The sequence below is a fragment of the Grampus griseus genome, assembly GCF_964374135.1.
Source record: "Grampus griseus genome assembly, chromosome: 9".
Lineage (NCBI taxonomy): Eukaryota > Metazoa > Chordata > Mammalia > Artiodactyla > Delphinidae > Grampus > Grampus griseus.
The window spans coordinates 85,777,072-85,804,744 of record NC_139003.1 but is presented as its reverse complement, the minus strand read 5'-3'; the positions used below and the strand labels follow the sequence as shown (position 1 = coordinate 85,804,744).

At 38.3% G+C, this 27,673-nt stretch overlaps 1 protein-coding gene across 2 annotated transcripts; it reads left to right on the top strand.

The window, feature by feature from the left end:
* The first annotated feature begins 109 nt into the window (after positions 1–109).
* DNAJC2 (DnaJ heat shock protein family (Hsp40) member C2) lies at positions 110–27,569 on the top strand. Of its 2 annotated transcripts, none has more exons than XM_082661382.1 (17): positions 110–314; positions 2,266–2,367; positions 5,199–5,274; positions 13,335–13,433; positions 14,497–14,638; positions 16,115–16,195; positions 17,082–17,147; positions 17,649–17,740; positions 17,819–17,940; positions 18,351–18,500; positions 21,502–21,590; positions 21,665–21,734; positions 23,163–23,347; positions 24,106–24,206; positions 24,329–24,436; positions 26,998–27,152; positions 27,418–27,569. In XM_082661382.1, exons 2-17 carry the CDS (start codon positions 2,335–2,337, stop codon positions 27,490–27,492), a joined length of 1,644 nt encoding a protein of 547 aa, XP_082517508.1. In that variant the 5' UTR covers positions 110–314; positions 2,266–2,334; the 3' UTR covers positions 27,493–27,569. The 2 variants fall into 2 exon arrangements, with proteins under 2 accessions (XP_082517508.1, XP_082517507.1); XM_082661381.1 differs by having other exon boundaries at positions 2,177–2,367.
* Positions 27,570–27,673: the final 104 nt, after the last annotated feature.

Sequence of the window (27,673 nt, the reverse complement as noted above, 5' to 3'; positions counted from 1 at the left end):
TCTTGGTCCCCACCCGGATCTGAGTCAGTAGGACCTAGACAGCCGCATACGTTGGCGGGGGTGGGATTGGCCTACGCACCACGAAAGATTCATCCCGGAAGTAGTTATTGGTCGTCTCCATGCGCCGGTTCCTGGACATCGTAGAGCCAAGGCGCGAGGCTCGGACGGGGAGGTAGAGCTGGCGGGACTCTAAGAGCCCTCCGGCTGGGACGGGAACTGCTGCGCCCGCGGGGCTGGCTCTGGCGTCATCATGCTGCTCCTGCCAAGCGCTGCAGAAGGCCGGGGCACCGCCATCACCCATGCTCTGACCTCTGGTACGTGCCCACTCAACCCCTGCTCAGTCTAGCCTCAGCAGCCCCTGCCTCGGGCCTCCACCTTGGCGACCCCGAAACCTCTCTACCCTTGCCCCTGGCAAGTAGCTTATAGAGTGTGGGGCCGTGACAAATGTCTTTTTGCTCCCTGCTATACAGAAGTCCTTCCCCAGACTGGAAGGAAGGAGGAAGGGGGGCGTCTTCCTTCTGACCCCGCAATTTCTTCCTTGTCTCGCGGCTGCTGACTCATGGATTGGGCGGAGGAGTTCGGGACCGAACCCTCCAGTACCCTAAAAAGGTTCTCATAAGCATCTTGCCTACGGCAGGAGACTGCCCACAGCGAGCACCACACGTGCCGGGGGCCCTACAAAGCCTTACAGCTGGAGCTCAAACACCTCTCTCCCCTTTTACGTTTGCTCCGGCTTCGTTTTTTAAATGTCCCGACTCAGACACTGCTCCTCATATTCAATATGAAAACACCTCTGTGTATGCTGGTGGTAAGACCCGTGTAAACAGACTTTTAAAGGCAGTCATTAAGTGAAACTTGTTCTGTGGAAGTCAACTATCTTCAGTTTTAAAAAAAAGGGGGGGGGTGAAATTTGTCCTGCTGCTGTAGGTTCTTAGATTTATAGAACAGGACAGTCATGGTATTGTAAACTTAAAGGGTCTCTAATTTCAGTGATTTCATTGATTACCATAGCCACGTATACAGACGCTTGTATGTGATATTGGACGTATCTCATGGCACGTGTTGTGTTCCTGCTTACAGAAGCAGGAAATCTTACAAGTAGAGGGAAAGGCTTGAAAGGTCATGTTCTTGAAAGCCACACCCACACTACACAGGTAGTGTTTCTTGAATATAGTGTTTTTGAATGCTCTCCTGTGAATGATAGAAGAAATCTTAATTTCCCAACACAAAACACGAAAAGTCAGCTATTTTTACAAAATTGTGGCCATTAGGTACAAGGGAAGACTTAAATCTGAGTTTTTGCCAGACAGTAAAGCTTTTTGCTTTCATTTGAAATATGAAATTAAAATTAAGATGTTCACTTTTTTCCTGACCCAAACTACCTTTTTTGAATTGTTAATGTACACATATATAGTGACTTACCCCACTTTCCAGGAATAATGATAAAGACTTACATTTATTTAACAGTTTGTGACTTTCAAAGTGCTTTTATCGTTTGTCATTCAATCCTTCCAAGGAACCAGATAAGATACGTATTGTTCCCATTTTACAGTTGAAGGCATCGTTGACTCATTTCATATAGCTACTAATTGTCAAACCTGCACTGAAATCCAGAGCTTCTGATTTCAGATTCAAAGCTGTTCCACTAAAGCACAGTTTCATTAGTAAATTCCTGTTAGCTGCTTGAAAATCGTCTTTCAGAAAAAATCATTGCTAGTGGATTCTTAAAATTTTTGAAAGCTATCTAAATTCAGGTATTAATAATTAAGATATTTTGAGTTATTTTTAGATTTTTGTTGATGAGGCTGGCTCTTGACAGTTTATAATTATTTATTGCTTTATTACAAGTCTAAAAGGAAAGCAGTTTGCAACATCTCTCCCTTTTCCTCATCTTCCTTTCATATCCCCAGAAAAGTATTGATTTATTGTTGACATTGCCCAATGTCTTGTTTTGTCAGATAACTGGAAGAGGTTGATTGAATCTCTCTCTGTAAATACTAGGAAATGATTATTTATTGATAACCCTCATGTTAACTGGATTACTGCAGTTATTTTCTCAGTTGATGGTTTTAAAATTATATTCTGATGCAGTCGCTGTTTTGATCTTATTTATTGCCTTAGAACAGATTTATTCCATGCAATACATTGAAGCCTCTCTTAACGCTTTCAATCACAGCCTCAACACTCTGTCAAGTTGAACCTGTGGGAAGATGGTTTGAAGCTTTTGTTAAGAGGAGAAACAGAAATGCTTCTGCCTCTTTTCAGGAACTGGAGGATAAGAAAGAATTATCAGAGGAATCAGAAGATGAAGAATTGCAGTTAGAAGAGTTTCCCATGCTGAAAACACTTGATCCCAAAGACTGGAAGGTACTTAATATCTGAATCTTGTTCGGTCAGATGGCAGTTTTCCATTATTAAGCCATGTTTTAAGATGCTTCAACAAAATAATCATGATTGAGCACCTGTTTATTGTTAAGCCCTGAGTGGGACAGCAGTAGCCCTAGGATACTATCTCTGATGGAGAAATCCAGAAAAAGCCATGTCTGAGTTGGTCTTAAAAGGTTAAGTGACAGTTTATGAAACAAGAAGGGAAAAAAGGTGTTACGGGCAGAAGGAATAGATATGCAAAGACACAAAGGAGTAAAAGAATATGCACTGCCTCTTCAGGGATTGGTGAAGGGTAGAGTAGCATATTGAGGGGTGGCAGTGAGAAATTAGACTGAAAACAGAGTCTAGATGAAACTCTGTTGTGTCCTTTTCATGCCATGCCAAGGAAGGAATTTATATTTTATTTTGGGGGCAGTAAGAAGTCATCAAAAGTTTCTGAGCTAATTTTAGAATAGTAGTTCTCCTGGCAGTACAGAAACTTGCTTGAAAAGGGAGGGCAGGACTAGAGGGGAAGGGAACAGTTTGCCTTTATGGGGCTAGTGCCGTAATCCAAGCCTGCGAATGAGTGCTTGATGCTTGAACTAAATTGGTAGCCAAGTTTTGAGGACAAAGGGACGGATTTGTTTTTCGGGGAGATAGACTTGACAGGTCTTGGAGACCTGGGCTGTGCCGCCCAAGAGAAGGGAACATACTGGGAAGACCCGTGATCATCCCAGCTTGAGTCACCGGCTAGACTGTGGTGTCAGTCACCAGCACAGGGTTGCAGGAAAAGGAAGTTTGTGGGGAGCGTCGTGTCTCTGCATCTGGAGCTCAGGAGTCCACACTAGAATGAACTGGGGAGTTGCGAGCATTTACAGGGCACCTACCGTCTTCTAGCCCTGGCATGGGTCACGGCACCTTGGACCAAAGTATATAGAGAGAAAGAAGCCCGAGGACTGAGCTTGGCAGGGCTTCGAGAAGCCAGTCAAAATGGCTGAAAAACGCTACTGGAAGATGGGAGGAAAACAGTGGATTCACAGAAACTAAAGGAAAATAACGTTTCAAGAAAAGAGTCAGCTGTGCTGCCACTGAGAGTTGAAGTCAAGTGAAGGCAGCTGGGTCATCTTGTGTTTGACAGCTGGAAATTGATACTGAAGAGAGCAGCTTCATAGCCCCTGGGGTGAGAATGGACAGAGCAGAACTAGATTGGAGTGGTTTGAAAATGAATGCTAGAGGGGGTAAAAATGTTCTGTGGATGGCTTTTTCAAGAAGTTTAATTTTGATGGGCAGCAAAGAAATGGAAGTGGGGTCATGGGAGGGTCTTAAAGATGAGAGATAACAGAGCTTCTTCGTACAATGATGAAAATAATCCAGTTGAAATTTAGAAGACAATTGAAAGATGCTAGCATTTGAGAGACATAGAGAAGGTGGTTCAGAACCAGGAGGGATGGAGTAATTTGTCTCGGTAGGATAGGCTTTCTTAATGGTGAGGGAAAGGGAAAGATGCATGGGTGCAGGTAAGATGGCAGAAAGATGCTGGAATTTGAGTAGGATAATTTAAATTTTTTCATTAAGCAGGAGGCAAGGCCATTGATGAGAGGGTGGAGCAGAGTCTGTGAGGTTTAAGGAAAGACTAGAGGACTGAAGTATGTAATAATACGTAATAATAGTCTTAGGGAGTGGAAAAGCAAACCAACTGGAACAAAGTGTGAGTGCCAGACATAATAAAGGAGCACATCCTTAGGGAGTTTGCAGTCCTGAATTTAAAGGAAAACCAGTCAACCCTATTTGACTTTTTTCTCCTGTGTTTTATGCCCTCAAGCCCTCTTTCTCCCCACTCATTCTCCAATACTAGATACACCCTTTGGGTAAGGAGCCTTCACTCAGGTGCTACCTCAATCTCTAGATTTGTAAGGATGTTAACCAAAGCAGAAATGAAAGCAGGTGCTTCCTATCCAGAGAAGCCTCATCCCCAGTTTCTCAAAATTTCCATCCAGCCTTCTTTGCTCCACGGCTCCTGTCCTGTCATTGCCACTGGCCCAACCTACTGGGACTACTGTAATGCTCCCCTCAGTTCTGAAATCTTCCTGGCTGTACCTTGATTTAAGGATGCCCATAGCATATTAATATGTATTAAGAGAAATACAAGACCAAGAGTTCTTTGGTCAAGTTTTGGAAAATGCTGGGCTATATAGGTTTCCGTCTGCTTGTTTTTGTTTTTTTTTTAATTGCAGGACTTCTCAGAGCCTTTGTTTGGTTTCTGTGCGTACAGATTATTAAGAAGGCTGTATACAATGGTCCACATTTCCCAAACTTCCATGACCTCAGAACCTGTTATTTTTTTTTATTCATTTATTTACTTATTTTTTGGTTGCATTGGGTCTTTGTTGCTGCGCATGGGCTTTCTCTAGTTGCAGCGAGCTGGGGCTACTCTCCATTGCGGTGCATGGGCTTCTCATTGCGGTGGCTTCTCTTCTTGAGGAGCACGGGCTCTAGGTGTGTGGGCTTCAGTAGTTGTGGCACACAGGTTCAGTAGTTGTGGCTCATGGGCTCTAGAGCACAGGCTCAGTAGTTGTGGCGCACGGACTTAGTTGCTCTGTACCATGTGGGATCTCCTCGGGCCAGGGCTGGAACCCATGTGTCCTGGACTGGCAGGCAGATTCTTAACCACTGCACCACCAGGGAAGTCCCAGAACCCATTTTATATGGAACATCTCACTAGACTTCTGTTATGAGAGTCTCACTTTGGGAAACTGTTTTAGGGTACCAACACAAGGAATACGATATATGGCTTCATTTCAAACTTGACTCCCATTTTGTGTCTTTATCAGAACCAAGATCATTATGCAGTACTTGGACTCGGCCATGTAAGATACAAAGCTACACAGAGACAGATTAAAGCAGCTCGTAAGTACTTAGTTATTTTGAAATAATCAAATATCTGGTATAGGAAATGTTATCCTCTTGAAAAGATATGCAAGATCATAGTCTATAGCCATAATTCTAGATTTAACATGTGTTCTATGGTATAATGATGTGTAACCACAGTCTCTTACCTTCAAAACCAGAAAAATGCCGTCTCATGAATGGACTTTCTCATTAGGAACAAGAAATCAGGGTGTGTGTGTGTGTGTGTGTGTGTGTGTTTGTGACAGGATAAAGAACACTATTCCAATAACAAGCTTTTAAAAAATAATATTTCACCTCCCCTTGGAAGTATGGCCAGCTGTACTTAGTGGAAGTTGCCTTGTTACTTAGATTTTTCAATATTCTTTTGTGATCTTAGGTCACATCTTTGTTGATACCACCCTGTGTCTTCTGCGGAAGAAAGAGTTATCTGATGTTTCATTGTTCTTTTCATTGACAAGGTTAAAAATTGGGGCGGGGGGACGGGGGCAGGAATTGTTGGCAACCCAGTCTTTATAGGCCTTATGAAACACCATCCCCTTAGTGCTGTGAACTGTCGAACTGTCCTGTCCTTTGCAGTCCTGTGGACGTAATTCCTTACACACCATTCGGTTCACCTGATTAGTAAAGTTTCATGAAAGAGGTGAAGGTGATGAGTTTTCTGTTTTGTCTTAGGACAGAGTTCTGCCCTCTACTCTAGAGAATGGATATTGAGGTCAGAGGAGGTAAGATTGTGGCCATATGGAAAAGGAGGAGGGAATCAGGGACAGAGAAAGTCTTGCACTTGGAGGAAGATGACTGAATGAGACCTACTTCACGCTGAAAAATGCTAGTTGAGCCTTAGTAGATAAACTCAAAATTTTCTCATTAATGCTTGTATTTAGGAAAGTCACAGGAAATACTTTTTAACAAGGTGAAGGAATTGATGAGATTATTTTAGACCTATGATTGGATTTCTTTAAAAGCTGGCATGATTTTAGATTAAGCATATGTTAGTGTGTATGAATAGTCATTGCAATATACATAAATGCCAGGAAAATTCATTTGCCCTGGAAAAGTATTTGCAAAGTCTTACTATATGAAAGAATAGCATACAGATACCAAATATTTCTTGACACATATAATTTGTGAAAGAACCAGAAGTGATTGAGAGCTAGGAAAGCAGTTGGTGTTTTAAGGTGAAGGAATTGTTTCTTTCTCTAAAGATAAAAAATGTATAATAATTGTAAAAGAAACATCCATTTGCTTGTGTTAAGTCCGTTTGTTTTATTGGGATAATAGAGTTTTTTTTTTTTTTTTTTTTTTTTTTGTGGTACACGGGCCTCTCACTGTTGTGGCCTCTCCCATTGCGGAGCACAGGCTCTGGACGCGCAGGCTCAGCGGCCATGGCTCATGGGCCCAGCCGCTCCGCGGCATGTGGGATCTTCCCGGACCGGGGCATGAACCCGTGTCCCCGGCGTCGGCAGGTGGACTGTCAACCACTGCGCCACCAGGGAAGCCCCGAGATTAATTTTTGAATATTCTGTTGCCAGAAGTTTTGCACCCTGACTGTACAGATTATTAACGTTATGTGGGTTTGCGATTCACTCTCTGCCACCTTGCTGAATATTCTCAGTATTTATTCAGAAGCAGACTGTTGTTCTCTTTCCTCTGTCACTGTAAAATAGACAGTTGCTACTTACTGCTCTCTGAAATCTTGTCCAAAAGTAAAAATACAAAGTTATTCTTTGCAAATTTATAATCATTAGCACAGACAAACCTAATAATAATGTAAGACTGATGACAGTTGAGATCCTTCTAGTTCTTGAATCCTATCACAAACACACACATAAAGGAGGTTGGTGGGGGTTTTTTTACATTTTATATATTTAATTAATTTATTTTTTTAATTGAAGTATAGTTGATGTACAATATCATAAGTTCCAGGTGTACAATATAGCAATTCACAATTTTTAAAGGTTATACTCCGTTTATAGTTACTATAAAATATTGTTGTGTTGTACAACATATCCTTACAGCTTATTTTATACATAATAGTTTGTAAAAAGTTTTAATTTTGTTTATTGATATTTTGAATTGCTATAATGAAAATTAGGGATTCAATTACGTGTGGATAAAGTAAGTGGTCTTTTCTTCCTTTTCTGCATTATCTGAAAAGAATATACTAGAAAAGTTGAATGATGGGCTAAGAGAAAGTACTTGAGTACTAACAGTGGTATTTCAATGTTTTTCTTGAAGAAAAACTGCCACACTGGCATATGATGCATGTAGGTTTGCTATTCTTTACATGGAAGTAAAATCTTTGATTTGAACTTTCTAAAGTTAATCATTTTAGCTTAAAATACTTCCCATGTTTTAAACTGAAAACTGTTTCATATTATGCTTCTTAAAAATTTGAAATCAGAGACTTTTTGTAATAATCTGTAATGGAAGAGAATCAGAAAAAAAATATATATATATATATATATATAAAACTGAATCACTTTGCTGTACACCTGAAACTAACACAATATTGTAAATCAACTATAATATTTTAAAAAATCATAGAGACTTTTGATAATAATAGAAATATGAATGTACAATAAAAGCCCATTTGCTAATGTACCCTCAAAACATCCCAGAAACTATCTTTGGTGGGGAAGGGCAGAGAGGTAGGTCTTTGAAATTTCAGTAAATACACACAACAGCTGTTCTTCGGCCTCCATTGCCTTATTTTTTTTTTTCATTGCCTTATTTTTAATATTGGGTGACATCTTTTGCCTCTCCCAGCCCCACCCCTGGAACAGAATATAGGAGAATCTCAGGATGCCCTACTGTACATGAATGACTAGAGGTGATTAGGTGGAAAAGTCAATGAAGAAAAAAACATTGTAGCATAAGAGGAGACTATCCAACAAAAAACTGAGACATACATCATCTGTCTCAGACTTTATAATCAGGTTCAAAAGAAAACTTAATTGCTGCATGTTGTCGGTGAGATATGAAGACACTGCCTTGGGGGCGGGGGGCGGGGTGGGAGCAGCATAGGCACTGCAGAAAGAGACTAGCGAGAAAAAAGTAGAATTGCCTGGAAACTAAAAACAGGAGAGCAGCATTTAGAATTCGAAAGGCTGACGTACAATTAGAAAACAAAGTAAAGCAGAGGACAGCCTTGAGGAATGCTCCCAAGATTCAGAAGGAAAGAATAAAGAGATGTCAGATTTCCCTAAAGAAGAGGTCAGAATGAATGTAACAGACAGTAATTGCAAATAAAGAAGAAAAGTTGCCTGAATTATTATAAAAAGATACGACTTGAGATAGAGAATGTTTGTAGGCATGTGACTTAGGTTTTACTCCTCAGCATTTCAAAGGAGAACAGATGTGAGTTAGGCCGAGCTGAACAGCATCTGTTTTGACAGCAGGGGTGGAAGAGCAGCGCCTTGAGAAGCTATAGCTTTCCCCAAGCACTGGCCATGGGAGGAGCCTGTGCTCTGTTCCTGCAGTGCCCAACAGTGGTGGGGTCATCACACCACTGAACTGTCTGGTATGGTGTGATTATTGTTCCTGGCTACTTAGCTTCCAAGCCTGATAGTCAGACTCTCAGTTCCTGTGAGCCACCTAATAACCTTTAAATAAATTCCATTCCTGCTCAAACCAGCTAGAAGGTGAAAACGTCTTCTCTTGAGTGTTAGGGGAGAAATTGATAATACACTTGACTATAAGAAAAATCTTGGAGCTCAAAAAAACCAAAAGTGTATTTGTCACAGTTTCTGAACCCTTGCAGTATATGTAGAAACAACTAAATATGCCCATAAAAAGATTTGTACAGAAATATTCATAGCAGCCTTATTCACAATATCCAAAAACTGGAAACCACCCAGATGTTCACCAACAGGATGATGGGTAAGCAAACTGCTGTATACAATAGGATAGTACTCAGCAGTTTTCAGAAAATTACTAATATACACAAGGTGGTGAATCTCGAAACATTATGTCAGATACAAAGACATACTGTATGATTCCATTTATATGAACTTCAAGAACATGCGAACATAATCTGTGGTGACGGAAATCAGAAAGAGGTTGCCCCAGATGGTAGGGGGTAGGAGTTGACTGGAAGAGGGGTACAAGGGAACTCTGAGTGATGGAAATAGTCTGTATTCTTTTGGGTGGTAGTTAAGTGAGTATATACAGTTGTCAACTTATTGAACCAAATACTTAAAATCTGAACATTTTATTCTATGTAAGTTTTCTCTCAATTTAATAAAATAGATCTGATTAAACAAACCAAAAAAAATCACTTGGGAAATGAAATATACTCTTTTGCACCTAGACAGAAATAAAAATTGTATTGATAGATTCTTTTCATGAAAGTAAGATCATTGCCTGTCAAAACATATGGGATGGCAGCTAGAGCTGTACCATCAATAAGTTCATTGCCTTCAACTATTGTGTTACGTTTTTTGTTTGTTTGTTTGTTTTTGGCCACGCTGTGTGGCATGTGGGATCTTAGTTCCCCAACCAGGAATCGAACCCGGGCCCCCTGTGGTGGAAGCGTGGAGTTTGAACCACTGGACTGCCAGGGAAGTCCTATGTTACTTTTTTAAAGGAGGGAAAAAATAAAATGAGCATTCAATTCAGATGTTTAAAAGAATAATACTAAGGAGGATGGAGGGACAAAATAGATAAAACAATATCTTACAATGGATTTGTGAGAAGAAAAAACAAATAGTGAAATACAGAAAGGATGAAAACAATTACAGAAGATATTTTTAACTGAGACCACTATTAAATGCAGTGAATTTGAAAATTTGATAAAATTGGCTTTTTTGGGATTGAAGAAATTTAAAGAGTTACCAAGAATTATCTCCTAAAAAATGTTTTAGGCCTAGGTGATTTCTTAGATGAATTTTTTTCAGATGCTTAAGGAATTGAACATTCTCATGCTGAATGTAAACTGTTTTTGGAACAATTCATTTTGTGACATTAATGTAATCCTAGTATGAAAACCTGGCATTGAAAGGCAGAATTATGGAGACACTAAAAAGTTCATGGTTGCCAGGGGTTGGGGGCGTTGAGGAGGGATGAACAGGTAGAACACAGAGGATTTTTAGGGCAGTGAAACTACTTTATATATTATGATGCATACATGTTATTATACATTTATCCAAACCCACAGAATGTATACCACCAAGAGTGAAAACTGTGGCCTTTGGGTGATTATGATGTGTCAGTGTAGGTTCATCAATTGTTAACAAACAGCAGGAATTCCCTGGTGGTCCAGTGGTTAGGACTCAGCGCTTTCACTGCTGGGGCCTGGGTTCCATCCCTGGTTGGGGAACTAAGATCCCACAAGGCACGTGGTGCAGCCAAATTAAAAAAAAAAAAAAAAACTAGATAAAAAAAATCGTAGCAAGTGTACTGCTCTTGTGGGGGATGTTGATGAGGCGGGGCAGGGAGGGGAGGCTGTGCATGTATGGGCGCAGAGGGTATATGGATCTCTTAATCATCCTCTTTATGTTTCTGTGAACCTAAAACTACTTTAATTAATTTTTAAAACCTGGCAAAAAGAGCTTTTTTAAAAAAAACTACAAATACCACCCATGAATATAATACTAAAAAAAAAAAAGCACCCAGTTAAAATAATAGCAAATTAGGGCTTCCCCGGTGGCGCAGTGGTTAAGAATCCACCTGCCAACACAGGGGACACGGGTTCAGTCCCTGGCCTGGGAAGATCCCACGTGCCGCAGAGCAACTAAGCCCGTGCACCACAACTACTGAGCCTGCGCTGTAGAGCCCACAAGCCACAACTACTGAACCCGCGTGCCTAGAGCCCGTGTTCCACAGCAAGAGAAGCCACTGCAATGAGAAGCCCGCGCACTGCTCACCACAACTAGAGAAAAGCCCGTGTGCAGCAACGAAGACCCAACACAGCCAAAAATATAAATAAATAAAACAAAATTAATTAATTTAAAAAAATAGCAAATTGAATTCAACAGTATATTAAAGAATAATGCCCATGAACAAGATTTCTCTTAGGAAATATGTCAGTGTGATGTCCTAAGAAGAATGTGAAAGTACATATAGTACAATTTAATATCCACTCCTTTTTGGTAAATACAACTTTGAAAGGAAATGCAGTTAATTCCCTACTTAGATAAGTATTTCACACTCACTGCCAACAAACTTTTAACTGTGTGACATTAGTGATATTACCATAAAAACCCATGGGGGAAGCTTACCTGCCCCTTACTTTTATGCTATTTGGGAGTTTGGGTCAGAGAATTAACGATATTAAAGGAGAGAGAACTGTTAGAAGGAAAGAAAGAAATATATTATTTGTAGGTAATATAGGATCTACCTAAAAACTGAAAGAGCTGAGTCAGGTAGCCAGATGCAAGAAAAATACACAAAAATAATACACAGTTTTTGGAAGTTACCATCAAATTAGAAAGCTATAGTCATTTTAAAGATAATCCTGGGACAGGAATAGGTAACCAGAAACAGACCCTGGTAAAATTTACTGTGATAAAGGAGGCGTCACAAATTAGTAGAGAAGGGAGGATTATCAGATGGTATTAGGACTTTGGAAAAAAAAATAAGCTTTTCAGTTCCGACCGTAGAAAATATTAAAATAGAAACATATAGCTCAAACTTTTGCAGAATGAAAGACCTACATTTATAAGTACCAGAATAAAATTATAAAGGAAATGATCAGTAAATATAAATTAAACTGAATGTTTTTTGACAACAAGAATAATCACAGCAGTTGTGGAAAGCATTAGCATCAAACATGATTGACTAGGAGAGGCAGCATACAAGCACAGGCTTAGGAGTCAGGCTGCTTGGACTGGAGCCCAACTTGGCCAGGACTTTGGACAGGTTTCATAGAGGTTAAATGGTTATTTCACCTCTCTGTGCCTCATTTTCCTCATCTGTAAAAGGGAGAAACTAATAGTACTTTCCTCAGCGGGTTACTGAGAAGATCAACTGATAAAAATAGTGCTGGCGGGCTTCCCTGGTGGCGCAGTAGTTGAGAGTCCGCCTGGCGATGCAGGGGACACGGGTTCGTGGCCCGGTCCGGGAAGATCCCACGTGCCGCAGAGCGGCTGGGCCCGTGAGCCATGGCCGCTGAGCCTGCGCGTCCGGAGCCTGTGCTCCGCAACGGGAGAGGCCACAACAGTGAGAGGCACGCGTACTGCAAAAAAAAAAAAAAAAAAAAAATGCTGGCACATATTAAATGCTCAGTAGATGTTGACAGCCAGCCATTAGTCATTGTAAAGTGACTCACACAAACTAAGAAGAAAAAACTGAGACAGCCTCTCTTTCCTCCATAAATGAAGGATGAAGGGTAGAAATAAAGAACAGCAAAAAATTTGTTGAGCACCAGTGATAATCATGTTTTAAATAATTGGGTCCAGTGTTGAGGTTGTGGTGAAAAGGATGTTCCCATAGGGGTGTGCAGTGGTATGACTTTTAGAACGGGACTTGTTCCTACATTTTCAGTCACTAATTCACTTCTCTGAGTATATCCTAAGAAGAAAGAGTCCTAAATATGGAAAAATACTTCTCTACAAAATGATTCAAATTGACTAACTTACAGTAGTGAAGAATTGGAAACAATCTAAATATCCAGCAGTAGAGAAACAGTTACATAAGTTATGGTAAATCTACTTGAAATACTGTATTAAGTAGTCATTAAAATTTTTTGAAGAGTTTGCAACAGCGTGGAAAATGGAACTGCTGTAATGTTAAGCTGAAAAAAATCACAACTTAAATTGGTATATATAAAATGATTATAGCTACATTTTTGAAAGCATATGCTTAAGGGGGAAAAAGTCTGTGTGGAAATACACCAAAATATGAACGGCACTTGTCTTTGGGTGCTGGCACTTTGGCCAGTTCTTAAAATAATTATTTCAATTCCTCTAATTTCTGTTTAATAAGCATATATTTTACTGTAGGAGAAAATATTTTTTAAACTAATACTATGCTATTAGAAATGGCTCTATTTAGCTCATCTTTATTTTTAGCTTTGATGCCTAAAAGGACAAATTATCTAAATCTGACTTATTTTGTAGATAAAGCAATGGTTTTAAAACATCACCCAGACAAACGGAAAGCAGCTGGTGAACCAATAAAAGAAGGAGATAATGACTACTTCACTTGCATAACTAAAGGTAAGAAAACGCTTTAGAGTCAGAAATTTCCGTTAGTGAAGATTATGTATTAATTGCTGGGATTAGGTGTCCTATGCGTATTGTACTTCATTTATACCATAACATTTTAAAACATCTTTAGTTAACATCTGGTTATTTCTGGTAATCTCCCCCAGAGCCTCACCGCACAAAGTGAGGCTCTCCTACCCAGCAGCATCAGCAACCCTGGTAGCTTGTCAGAACTGCAGCAGCTCAGGCTCTGCCCCCGACCTCCTGAATTGGAGTCTGCATTTTAACAAGATTCTCCAGGCGGTTCTTTTGAGAAGTGCATCCTAGAGTTAATTCTTATACCTGTTATGTTTAATAATGAGAATACTAAGATCTTTTCCCATTTCAGACACTTTGCGGGGCTAAACTGTTCCTCAGACGTTTTGCTTATTTAAATGAAGAAGTTGATTCTATCCTAGTAAGGGACCCTCCCCAGCCATCAATGGATATTTAAATAGCCATATCCTCATTAAGCAAATTAAGAGAGGGAGCCACCATACCTAAATATTTCCTTAAATGTAATTTTACAGTTTGATGCTAATTTTTAAAAAATTGTATACACACCTTTCAAACTTATTCTTTGTTGACCCACTCATACATAGTGCTCAGGATGTCAAAGATCCTTTGATCTTTCATAACCTTGGGATCTAACAGTTAGTCTTCTAGCTATTTCTTTTTCCTCAGAGTCATGCTTTCCTAAGGGTTGAGTGTTTCTGGACTTATATGGTTTGCCAAGTATGCTATTATAATGAAACTGCCCTTATTTTAAAAGCCGGTCGATGACTCCACTGATGAAATTTGATAAATAAACATCAGGATTGTTAAAAAAAAAAAAAAGTGGTTGAGTGTTTATTGTTTTGTCCTTTGCCTTCCAGAAGAGGTACTTAAAGAAGTTCTTAAGTCCCATTGTGCTAGAGCTATTACCTAAATCCTCCCTTCCCCACAAGCACACAAAATTTTTAAATATGAAAAATAACTTTTTTTAAGAAAAAAATGTAGCATTGTGGTGATGTGACCTTATGATTTTTTTCCTCAGCTTATGAAATGTTATCTGATCCAGTGAAAAGACGAGCATTTAACAGTGTAGATCCTACTTTTGATAACTCAGTTCCTTCTAAAAGTGAAGCAAAGGACAATTTCTTTGAAGTGTTTTCCCCAGTGTTTGAAAGGAATTCCAGGTGCGTTAAGGCATCCCCTTGTGATCATAATGCTCTATTGGCTGGCTTTTTTTTTTTTTTTTTTTTTTTTTAGAAAAATGAGCTTTAATTGAACTGAATGCAGAGGCTGGTTGTGCTATGATGCTCTGTTGGTTGGCTTCTTGTAGTTCCAAGTTTCTGGTTTTTTCCTCTAGTAATAGCTAGTAATAGTTTTGTGTTTGTCCTCCTCATCCTCTACAATATTGAGCGCCTCTGGTGAACTTACTCTACTAATTTATTTTGCTCTCTAAATGGAAGTTCTTCCTTTCCTTAGTGAAATTACAACTCATGGGATGTTTTTCTTTTAAATTTCCTTTGGGGGAACGATGGTTGACTTTATGTAGTGTGATGCTGATACTTAAGTGACAGTAATTTCCCATTCTTTCCTTCCCCTTTGTTAATGGGTACACTGCTGCATTTGGCCCATTATCATTTAGGAAAGCTTTTGTTCTATTTTTGAGCGTCTGATTATCATAAGGTTCTCTGACAAAGGATGATTTATATTTAAGATTAAAGCATATGTAATTTATTTCATTAAAATCAGTTTTTAAGTAGTGTGAACCAATAATCTACATTTTTTGGTTCCATCTGCATTGGAAGGTTTCCTGAGAGTGCATCTTAGTTGCGTATTGGAATCAGTTGGAGAGCCTGAACAGTTCCCGCTGCCTGGGTTCCACCTGGAGAAATTGTGATTTTAATTTAATTGGTTTGGAATGCCTGTAGGTTTTTTTAATGCTTCCAGGTGATTCTAATGGGCAGCTAAGTTTGAGAAGCACTTTGATTAGCAGTTTGATGCAGACTAATTATTTCCTCCACCCTTTCTCCTCACATTTGTTTTGTAACAGTGCTGAAGGTGGTTTTAAAATATATATATATATATATATATATAGTGGATTATGTTTTTTTGTGGGATGGTTTCACAGAGTGGAAAAACACGGGTCAGTAGCAAACTCAGGGTCCTTTTAGAGATGGTGGGTGAAGTGCTGAACCTACAAGTCTGACTCTTAGGGGGAAAGTGGTGGCGATAAGGGGGTGGAAATCTATTCCATCTGTGATTATTCACATTTTTTAAAAGGGAAGGCCTACCGGTCACTTCCGTACTGCCTGTTTAGGGGCAGGACTAAGTGAGCTTGAAAAGTGGCGTTAGAGCCTGTTTTTCCTGGCCAGCTTGGCAGCTGCTACAACCCTGTAATTTACAGAACTGAAGATAACCTGAGGGTTAGAACACCGTTCCATTGGTTTCTCCCCCTCACACCCCCTCTCCCCTTGCCCTCCCTTTTATTGCACCTGCATTTTTCAGCACTGCACTGCTGATTTCCCAGTTCCATCTCTTAGTCATGGAGGACATGGGGGAGGGATATTGTAGGGGATTTAGTAAAAACTGTTGTTTTTAATAAATCAGCTTGTTGAACTTTTTGTACAAAATGTTTTGAGGTTTTCTTTTTTTCAATATTTCAGATGGTCAAATAAAAAAAATGTCCCTAAACTTGGTGATATGAATTCATCATTTGAAGATGTAGATGCGTTTTATTCTTTCTGGTGAGTGAATACACTGTTTCTCCCATGCTTTCATTTTTTAAGAAGGTAAGTATTCAATAAGTGCTCAACTGACTTCTGTAAATTAATTGAGGGATGGGAAAATTGCAGAACCTTCAATGAACAAAAGCACTGTGTTTAGAAATCAAAAAGGTTTTCACAGAATGCTGTATTATCTCCTATGTAATATTTAGGCTTTTATGATTATTTTTTCAATCTGTTTTCTATTTATCAGATTTCTAGATATCAAGCACACTGTAGCAGTAAAAAATGAAAAATAAGGAGTTATTTGAATCATTAAAAAATAATTTTTCATTTAGCTATTTCTTTAAGTACTTGAATATATGATGAAGACGATGTTGTCTCTATAACTAATTCATTAATTTTTAATGCGCAGTATTCATTTTCCATTTTTATATTATGTGTGCTATATTTTCTCATTAAGTATCTGGTAAATATGAAAACACAAAGTCACTGTAAGACAAAAATGACAAAATTTAGCTCTACAAACCAGATAAAGTGACCACTACTAGGTTCCCTTAAAACTTGACAGACTAGTGGCGGTGAAGGCAGGGAAAACTTTATCAAGTCCCAGGCAAGAGAGAAACCTAATATTCAGAAGAGATAGCAGGGAGCTGGGATTTTGTTTTAGGGGTGATGAGTATTTTAGACTTTCATACCAAATACAATGTCATTTTAAAAAGAAGAAGAAAAAGACTTGGGTATAGTGCTAGTTCAGTATCAAAAGAGAGGGGAGGGATCTATTAAAACAAACTCATCCACTTATCATTAAAGTTTCTTAAAATGATATGCACCTAACTTAATTTTAAAAGGAAGATTTTTTTTCATTTGTTTTGGCTTGATTTTATTTTATTTCTGTTTATATTAGGTATAATTTTGATTCTTGGAGAGAATTCTCTTATTTAGATGAAGAAGAAAAAGAAAAAGCAGAATGGTATGTATGTAAATCATTAATAAAGGAAGATATTTGTTTGGTTCTTTGGTATTTGTGATGATGTAAAAATATACCACATATATTTTCTTTTGCATTTTCCCTGTGTATCCGTTTTAAATGAGTTTTTTTGATATTTTGAGATCCTATCTCACAAGTTAAGCTTGATAGAGCCAGATCAATAGTTGGTTATGACGCTTAAGAAATTGCCAAGGAATGTAATTGTCAATAAAGCTCAAGTCAGCAAATTCTTTTTCTTCCGGTTGCTTAACCAGTTTTATTTTCATTTTCCCTATATGTGTAGGGAAATTATTTTGACATGAATGTTCCCAAAAAATTAACCAAAAATAATAGTAAGTACTATTACCCTTTAATGTTAATAATGACATAGTATTTTAACCTTTCAAGACATTACTTGCATTGTAGCTAAATTATAAAGTATTACATTTTCCTGTCATACCATCCATAAGCAATAGTTTATTTCCAGTATTTCCTATTTTATAGTCGTGATGAAAGGAGATGGATTGAAAAGCAGAACAGAGCAACAAGGGCCCAAAGGAAAAAAGAAGAAATGAACAGAATAAGAACATTAGTTGGTAAGGATAATTGATGTTTTTTTTAAAGTTCTTTAATTAAATGTTAGAAATTCAAAAGATTAACTTTTTTTCTGGTAGATAATGCATATAGCTGTGATCCAAGGATAAAAAAATTTAAGGAAGAAGAAAAAGCCAAGAAAGAAGCAGAAAAGAAAGCAAAAGCAGAGGCAAAACGGAAGGAGCAAGAAGCTAAAGAGAAAGTAAGATGACATTTGACAAAGTTGGATTTTAAATGTTCATAAAATCTTCAATCTTCAGATCTATTTTTAAATACTGTAATCTAGTAGTAGAGAATTAGGTGCTACTATGAAAGAATCATGACATTTGGCACAGTTGATAGAATGATCTTCCTTACCAGCAAATTCTTATTGAGCAAAAACATAATGTCATGTAAATTTCTTAATACTACACTCACTTCTAATATGTCCTTTTTACATTTCTAATAAATTTTTATAGAACTTTACCATCTGCTTTTCCTTCGGTCTTTGATAAGTTGATGTTTACCTTTGTGTAATTTAAGTTATTAAAAATTGTATTTTTTGAATAAGATTAAGGAGCATTTTGGAATTCTAATTTTCTTATTAAATGATTTTATTTTCCATTATTAAAGCAAAGACAAGCTGAATTAGAAGCTGCTCGGTTAGCAAAGGAAAAAGAAGAAGAGGAAGTTAGACAACAAGCGTTATTGGCAAAGAAGGAAAAAGATATCCAGAAAAAAGCCATTAAGAAGGAAAGACAAAAACTTCGAAACTCATGCAAGGTACGTCAGACTGTGATTGAACAAGCACTACATACAAGTAAATCAAATTGCTGATTAAGCTTAAAAATATTTTTATACTATGGAAATATAAACTACTGTACACATTTTATCTCAGAATATAAACGTTTTTAAATTCACTTTTTAAAAATTCCACACATGCATATTCAGTATGCAACTCTGATAGGGTTGGTTGTTTTTTTTTTTTTTAACATAACCATCTTGCCATTTTCAAACCTAAAAAAAAAGTTGTTTATTATTCTAATACTTGTTCCATATTCACACCTTCTTGATTATCTCAATGTCTTTTTATCTAAATAAGATCAAAGATTTCAGCTGTGTGTCTCCTGGTTGTGTCCGTTGCAGGTCCCCTACCATCACCATCTCTCCCCCTTCCCCTGGTTGGAGAAGTTGGATCGTTTGTTCTGAAAATGTGCCACAAAATTGGTTTTGACTGGTTACTTCCTTAATGGTGTAAAATCAATGTTTATCAAAGAAAAAGTTCTTTAAGAAGTTAAACTTGGGTTGTTTTTAAGGATCTAAAAGCTTTCATTTTTATCTAAATAAAGGGATATCATTCAGTTGAGTACTGGTAGTTTGTGTTCAGGTACAGTTTTTACTAAAAAATATTGACTAAAAAACCCCCAAAGTTTTCAAATATAGTTTTGTCCAAGAGATGGTCTTACTTTTTAAACTGGTAAAGTTAGAGGCCAGTATTGTTCCATATCAAGTAGCATCAAATGAATAAATTAATGAAATTCCAAGCTATAGTAGAGATTGCCACACAGTATACTACACCATTGTAGTTAAATTCAGCAAGTATGTAAATGTTTACTGTGTATAGAAGACTCTTTCACGTGACTGTCCAGAGGCTCTAGATGCTAGTATATGTATTCTAATATATGCCATCCTAGATCTTCAGTTAATGAAATTAACCTGCCCCATTTAGCAGGCTTTGAAAGACATTTAATAAAAATACAAGCACAGGATGTCTCTTCAAGCTTTTGGTAAGTAAGAGGAAAATCTAAATAGAAAAAAATGAAAGATTTTCCTCAGATTTCACCTAGAAAATTATACTGAGAAGAATGCAGGATATCATAGTTGTTGAGAGCATACACTCAGATTTAAAGTAATTTTCCACTTCCCATGTCCTGTCTCTGGTCCTCAGGAGGTTCCCTCAACCCATTTATGTCTCAATTTCCTCACCTATACAGTAACTGAAATAATACCTAGAAATAGAGTTGTGAAGATTAAATGAGATCATTCACATGTAGCACTTGTTAGATTTGGCATAATGAGAACTGGATCAACAACTTGAAAAGGTCAGTTAGAAAATAGAAAACTTGAATAGTTCTTAGAGATGGTGCCTAAATGAGGGTTAAAGTTCTGGCCTTTGGTAACTTATTATAGCTCCTTTCCTGCATGAGTTCATGTATTCATTCATAAAATATGTGATGAGCACTTACCTATGTGTCAAGCAGTTATAATTGATGTTGATACTATGACGACACCGTCTTTGCCTTCAAGAGTCTGCTGGTTAACGATGGAGAATGACAAGAAAACAGGCCAGTGAAACACTTTAAGATGGGTACTAGGACAAGAAGGTACCGAACAGGTGGTCAAGGAAGGTTTTCTGGATCTAGTGGGATTCAGCCAGGTGAAGCAGTGTGTGTATGGGATTAGAGATGAGAGAGATCAGGGAGCATTGAGAGAGTGTAGAGATCCAGAAAAGTGAGGTTTAATGAGCCAGAGGAAGGAAGGGCCAGGTCTTGAAGAGCATTATATATCTTGCTAGCTTAAAAGTGACTCTGATCCTGAGTCACTTATGCTCAGGATGCTGTGAGAACACTAGACGCAGAGACAAATTGAGTCTTTTGCATAATCCAGGTGAGAGCATGGGCCTTGAACTAAAAGAGATGGTGGGAAAAGAAGGTAGATTAAATGAACCAACATTTAGGAGGTAAGATTGGCTGTTGCCTGTTGGGTATTGATTTTATGTTGGAGGTGGAAGAGGAGTAAGGGTTAATACATGTCCTGGTTTCTTGCATGGAATACTGGATGGGTGATGGCATTATTCAGTGAAACAGAAAACAAAGGAAGAGGAAAAGGCTGGGGAAGAATGATTTCAGTTTAGGGCATGTTGAGTGCATTGAGATACTCAGATGAAGATACTCAGTAGGTGACTTAACTTTGATGTAAAGTCTGGAGTTGAGTGGGAGTGTCACAGAGTCGCTACATCTCAATGGCAAGTAGTGGAGATCCCCCCAGGGGAGAGTATAGAGCAAGGAGGGTGGAGATGGGACACTGGCAAACACCAATACTTAAGGCACTGACAGAGGAAGTGGAGCCTGAGAAGGAGTGACCCAAGCAGGTAGGAAGAAAATCAGTAAGGCTTTTGGAAGCCGAGGGAGGTGTCACAGTAAAAGAAGCATTGGAACCTTAGCACCAGATTGCATCGATTAAGGAAGCAAGAAAAGTGAGGAATGAGAGATGGGTCAGCAGCAGCTGAAAGCAGCATGAGAAGTATTGATACTTTCCAATTCTTGTTCACCCAGGCACATCACAATATTCCATTCTAAGCATAATCTCTAGCTATATCAGGTTTTGCTGAACTTCCTGTTTCTTAACACACTGTCTTTTTTACAGTTTGGCACACAGTAAATAGAACAGGCAGCCTAACAAAGGGATTTTAATTTGTCGTTATATAGAATTTCTTGATTCTTCAGTGGTTGTCTGAGGACTCATTGTCTTATATCATCTAGAGGCCTTCTGCACCATCACCTTGCTTCTGTTGTGCACCTCCATCCATTTAGTAATGCCTCCTTATTGCTGGCTGGCCAGGGAAAGCCTTGCATGGTGCCCGGGGAATGTGCTTCTCGGTGGCCAGGAGGCCATACAGTCAGCTTAAGAAACTCTCAAGGACTTCATGCTTGGTAGTTGTGTTTATGGATGTACTCTTGAGTGCCAGTAGAGATGATGAAAATGTTTGTGTTCATACTTCTAGACCTGGAATCACTTTTCTGACAATGAGGCAGAACGTGTTAAAATGATGGAGGAAGTGGAAAAACTTTGTGATCGGCTTGAACTAGCGAGGTATAACTGTAGAGCTGCTGTTAAAGTCTTCTTTTGGGCTTAGGATAAAATTTCATCCCCTTTTTTCCTTTAAGTTTACAGTGCTTGAATGAAACACTCACATCGTCTACAAAAGAAGTAGGAAAGGCTGCTCTGGAAAAACAGGTAATAGAAAAACATATCACTTCTACCTGTATTTAGCATTTAATTCTGCTTTAGTATTGCTTTCACCTCAGTGTTTCCCCACCTAACATGTAAGTTACTATAGGGGCAAAGAGTGTCTCATTTCTCTTTGGGTTGACTTAAATTGGATTTAAGTGTGTATAGTTGTTACCATATATAGTTTGATTTGTGGTTATCTAGCACATTAATCATAGATTTTTCAGGATCACTGTTAGAAAAAAATCATTGTGTTGACTATTCCTTGAGCATTTTTGTTGGATAATAACATTTAGAACCAAGAGATTTTTATTCTGTCTAGTCTACACCTTTTATTTTACAGATGAGGAAACAGGCCCAGAAATTCAATTCAGTGCAACAAGTGTTAGTACCTACCATATATAGCCCCGTGCCTAGGTGATTTGCTATTGCTGCCACAAAGGAGTTCAGGAACAGTTACGCTAAGGAGAAAAGGCCTAAGGACCAAAAGATGGAGGGCCCCCAGTAAATGCTGTAGGTTAGAGAGGAAGTGCCAACACCAGGTTGAGTGGTCAGGGAGGCTTAGTGAAGGGTTTGAGCCAGTTTTGAAGGACGACAGTGTTAAATGAAGGTCAGGGGAGCAGTGTAAAATACAGGTAGGAGTAGAAAGTTAGGGGAAGAAGAAGCGGGAGTTTAAGTTAGTTAAGAAGAGTAGAGCCAAATTAAGCAGGTTTTGAATACCAAGATGACCAGTTTCCATTACCACAGATCTTTGAGTAGCACAGGGTTAACATTGTGCTATTAATCTGGCATTTGTAGACAAGAGGCATTGGATGAGTGTGACTAGTGTAAGAATCTCACTGGAAGGACTTGGACTGTGAGTGATAATGGGAATCACTGAAATCTTTGGGACTTGGTGACTGGTTCTAAGGGATTGAAGTGGGGAAATGAGTCAGAGATGACTCCAAGATAGCAACTGACAGAGCAACATCATCAAGTAAAGATTTTTTTTTCCCTTGTGCATGTTTGAAGGTACACCGGAAGTGACAGTGTAAAAGGTAGAACTTCAAGATAAACCAAAGGCCACTTTGCTGTGCTTTTACCTTTTTGTAGAGAGTAAATAACATTATCTGCAAAAGAGTGGGTATGAGCTTTGAAATGGCCTTGTGGGTGAATAACCCAATGACTATAGACTTGACAAGTAGTGTCCAAGGCAAATAGAGATATGATAGGAATACAGGGTAGGTCAGGCCAAGGCTGGTTCTTGTTCCTCAAGCAGAGATATGCAGCCTGGAAGCCAGAGTGAAAAGGCTGACTGTGGTTTTGGGGCTGGCCTGGGGGGTGGTGTAGGCTCCCTGCCTGGATGATGCTGAGCGTCGAGAACCACAAGTCAGCAAGGGAGTGTAGAGCAGTAAGATGTTTTAAGTCCCTGACTTACCTATGATATTTGTGTAGATAGAAGAAATAAATGAGCAAATTAGAAAAGAGAAAGAGGAAGCTGAGGCTCGTATGCGACAGGCATCTAAGAATGCAGAGAAATCAACTGGCGGAGGTGGAAATGGCAGTAAACACTGGTCAGAAGATGATCTGCAATTACTAATTAAAGCTGTGAATCTCTTCCCTGCTGGAACAAATTCAAGGTACTCGTTCTAATGAAACTTCTCTTCAACACATACTGGAGCCTAGGGATAATGTAGACACCCAAATAGCAGCACATTACAGCAAACTTCCAGAGACGTGCTTGGACCTGGACACTAAGTTCTGTGCAAAGTGTGAAAAGCATTTTGAACCTGCTAGTCTTAGCAGCTTATACCAACACACATATGTATATCCATACATACATCAGGATGCTTCATCAATTTCTCAGGAAATTAAGGATCATAAGACATAAACCTTGACTCTCATGTTGGCTTAGTCCATTGTGGTTTATAGTAAGCACTAGGTTTTGTGCTCCATAGTTTTCTCTTTCAGTCTTAATCCTTCTTTGTTGTTTCCGACCTCAAACTGGAGCTCACTGCAGAGTCTGAGCTGAGAACTCAAAGAAACCTTAGAGATCCAGCCTCCCTTATTCTGTATATGAGGAAACTAAGGTTCTCTTTTCAGAATGATCTGTCTCCTTAAGTATGTGTCCAAATGGCAGTATACACAAATGTGTGCTTTTATTTGTTGATTTTTACACAGAATCAATAAGGTTTTGTACAAACTTGAAACCAAGATTATACACAGTTGATTTAAACATATGAAAAGCAAAAAACATAGTTCAGGCAATAGTAATAATTAGATCACCAATTTAGAGCTAATTCTTTAGATGTTATAGCTAACCCTTCTGCATTAAAAATGTGGGATCATTCTGGGTTTTGTTTGGGGTTTTTCGTTATTTTTGTATCGGTTGCTCTAGATGGGAAGTTATTGCTAATTACATGAACATACATTCTTCTTCTGGAGTCAAGAGAACCGCCAAAGATGTTATTGGCAAAGCAAAGAGTCTTCAAAAACTTGGTGAGTTAGTTTTGCCAAATCAATTTTTTTGCTACCTTGAATACATATTTTAAAAATAATCTATGCAATTTAATGAAAGACTAAATGAGATGATCTGTATTAAAGTTTTTTCCCCTTTTCAGACCCTCATCAAAAAGATGACATAAACAGAAAGGCTTTTGATAAGTTTAAAAAAGAACACGGTGTGGTGTGTCAAGCAGACAATGCAACACCTTCAGAACGATTTGAAGGTAATGAAATTTTATTTTTCTATGAGTAGAAAATGCTAACCATGTATCTGTGTGAGAGTATACAAGATCTACGGTCTACATTCAGAGTGAATGGAATGGAAAGCATTTAGCAGACTGAAAGGTATAAAGCGGATGTTTTCAGGACAGTTTTACATCAGCACCATTGAGAATTACAGTTCTTCCATTTCATATGCCATGAGGGGAGGGGTTGTGTTTGTTTAGTTCACCAGATTTTACAAATCAGTATTAAAGGATATTGGGACAATTGAAATTTGAATAAGGTCTGTAGACTAGATAATTTTTTATCAAGGTTGATTTCCTGATTTTGAAAAATACACTATAAGGAAAGGTCCTTGTCTTTAAGGGAAGACAGGAGTAAAGGGGCAGCATGCCTGCAGCTTACGTGGCTCAGAACAAGTTAGTTATACAGACACAGTTTGTTGTGCTGACATGTCTTGGGTGTTCTAGTTAATTTGATTACTCTGGACCAGTATGTTTCAAATGCAAATTATGACTCAGAGGTGGGTCATGAAATCAGTTTAATGGATCATGAATAGAAAATATCAGAGAGCATTACACCTATTACATAAGTGGGTATTTGTGAAACTTTTGTTCATGTGTATAAGTGTCTGAGATGTGACATTTTTTTCCTTAATGTGAGTTGCTGACAAAACTTTGAAAAGTTCTCTTTCACTACATGCATTTGTGAGCCACCAGTCCTTTTCTCCCTAAACTAAGCTAATCTTGGATATGCTTTCCAGATCACAGTGCCAAATGTATGTTTTGGGATTAACTGACAGCCTTGACTCCTCAGGATGACCTGTCCCTGTCTTAACAGTCCCACTTTTCCTGTATTCTTGGTCTGGTTCATTATCCCAAAATTTCAATTTGAAAATACTAGGAGAGACTTACAATGTTCTATAAAGAGGAAAAAATCATTCTGTGTTTGCAAGTTGCATTTGCAAAATTGGGTGACTTTTGTCTAGGCTGGGCATTATTTTGGCTCTTTTCAGAAAGATAAGTAACAAAAGCAGAAATTTCAGAACACTTGGAAGGCACTTCTAAAGGAGGTAATTCTCTTGCCCCTTACGCCATCCACAAAAATCAGACACATTCAGATATTACTGCGTTATTCTCAGCCCTTTCTTGTGGGACTAGTTTCCGTGCTGGAGGCAGACACTGATGGTTGTGCTTTCTGGCAGATGGGTGACCCTGTGAGGGCAGGAGTGATATGGTACTTGGGCCTGACTCCTTTACCTCTTCTTATGGATTTAATGGGCAGGTCCCTCTCTCTTCAACTGCTCCAGTAAACAGCAAGCTGGCCACATTTTTTGGAATAGTGATTTCTCATAGGAATTTTATATGTTTCATTCATTTTGGTATTGGGAAGTCCCTGGATCATAACAGCAGATAATAAGCAGCAGATAATAATTATATGTCAGTTCCATCTTTTTTCCAAGAGAGAGGAAATGAATTAAATCTATGGTGTTAAATGGGGCTTCAAACTAATAAAAGGAAATTCCACTAAGGGGTTCCTGGAATTTTAAAAGCTGATTTCAAAAAAAGCTTCAGTCTTTAATCTGTCTTCAAATACAAGTTCTCTGCCTTGTTGTAAGGTGTGTTGTTTTTCAACTTGTTCACTGTGTCTATGAGTATGTTTTTAATTGGGAAATAACTTAGATTTCTAGGCTTTACTTTGTACCTGATCTCACAGGCTACAATTTCAAGAGGTAGTCTCACTGCTGGTAGGATAGGTGCCACTGTGTTTTCACTGCATGATCTGAAATAACTAAGCTGTCAGTAATCCATTAACTTAGAATAACCAAATCATTTTAACTATTTTCACATTTTCATTTTCCTACAGAAGTGGGATGTATACTTCTTGCATCTTAGGAAGGAATATATTTGTTTCTGATACATGTATGAGGTGTTCTATCAAACATAAAGGTCTGGTTTAGTAGAGATGCACAGCGTAGGCTCCACAATATTTTAGTGGACGTGGTGACAGTGACACACTGGAAATGGAATCTAATCTCACCTTGGCTGTACATCATTGAAACCATGGGAGCTTGGCTTAGCTTTGTTAAACTTGTTTCTTCCAGTGTAAAATGAGAATGGTTTCCAGGCTCTCATCGAGCTAAAAGTGTTTAAGTAGGAGGCAGCTCTTGAACTATGCTATAAGGAACTAGATTTATCAGAAATCTTAAATGACTTGTGGTTGTGGTTTCGAACCCAGAAGTCCAACTGTGTATGTTAAATCTGATTTTTTTTTAAAAAGTCTGGTGAATATAAGATTAGATTGTGATAGACCAGAAATACAAAGCATATTGTGCTTTAAAGTCTCATATTTTTCTGGGATGTGAGCTATCTAAAGTTTTTCCCCTAATTAATACCTAGAGGTATATATGTGCGTCTAATTTGGTCTGTTCAAGATTGCACATCACAGATTCAAATGGGCACTTACCAAGATGTGTACCAAAAGACTCATCTGGGAAGGTGTTCCAGGACAGTTTTCTATCAATTAGAATAAAATTTTCCAAACAAAATTTTTTCTTAAACAGGTCCATGCACAGATTTCACCCCTTGGACAACAGAAGAACAGAAGCTTTTGGAACAAGCTTTGAAAACGTACCCAGTAAATACACCTGAAAGATGGGAAAAAATAGCAGAAGCAGTGCCTGGCAGGACAAAGAAGGACTGCATGAAACGATATAAGGTTGTAGATCTTTAGTGTGTAGATTCCATTATCAATCATTTAAATTATGTTTTTGTGCTTATTCAATACCACAGTAGTCGTGGGGCCAATATTAGAAGTAACCAACCTTAGAAACGTTCTAGCTCTGGTAGTTACTAAAAAAAAAATCAACCTTTTCAGTAGATTTACCCCAGTTTGGATGTTTTACATACTTATACCAAACACTAGAAATGTCTGCAAATTCTGACAACTTCTCGGTGTAAGTAACATCTTTTTCCCTTCCTAGGAACTTGTCGAAATGGTAAAAGCAAAGAAAGCTGCTCAAGAACAAGTGCTGAACGCAAGTAGAGGCAAGAAATGACTTATGACAATCTTTGTTGTGTGTGCATTTTTATAATAAAACTGAAAATACTGTACAAAATTTTATTCTTAAAACTATACTTAAAGTGTGTTGTTCCAGTATAATTTCTCAGAGATCTACCACTCATTGTGGTGGTCTTATTCTTTCAAAGTCTGAGATAGTATTTCATTCATATTTACCA

Excerpts from the sequence above, each read along its gene's own strand:
- DNAJC2 (XM_082661381.1), top strand. The coding sequence starts at position 251 with ATGCTGCTCCTGCCAAGCGCTGCAGAAGGCCGGGGCACCGCCATCACC. Across the intron at positions 17,148-17,648 it reads GAAAAAGAAAAAGCAGAATG|TCGTGATGAAAGGAGATGGA; the intron begins GTATGTATGTAA and ends CCTATTTTATAG. Across the intron at positions 21,735-23,162 it reads AGGCTGCTCTGGAAAAACAG|ATAGAAGAAATAAATGAGCA; the intron begins GTAATAGAAAAA and ends ATATTTGTGTAG.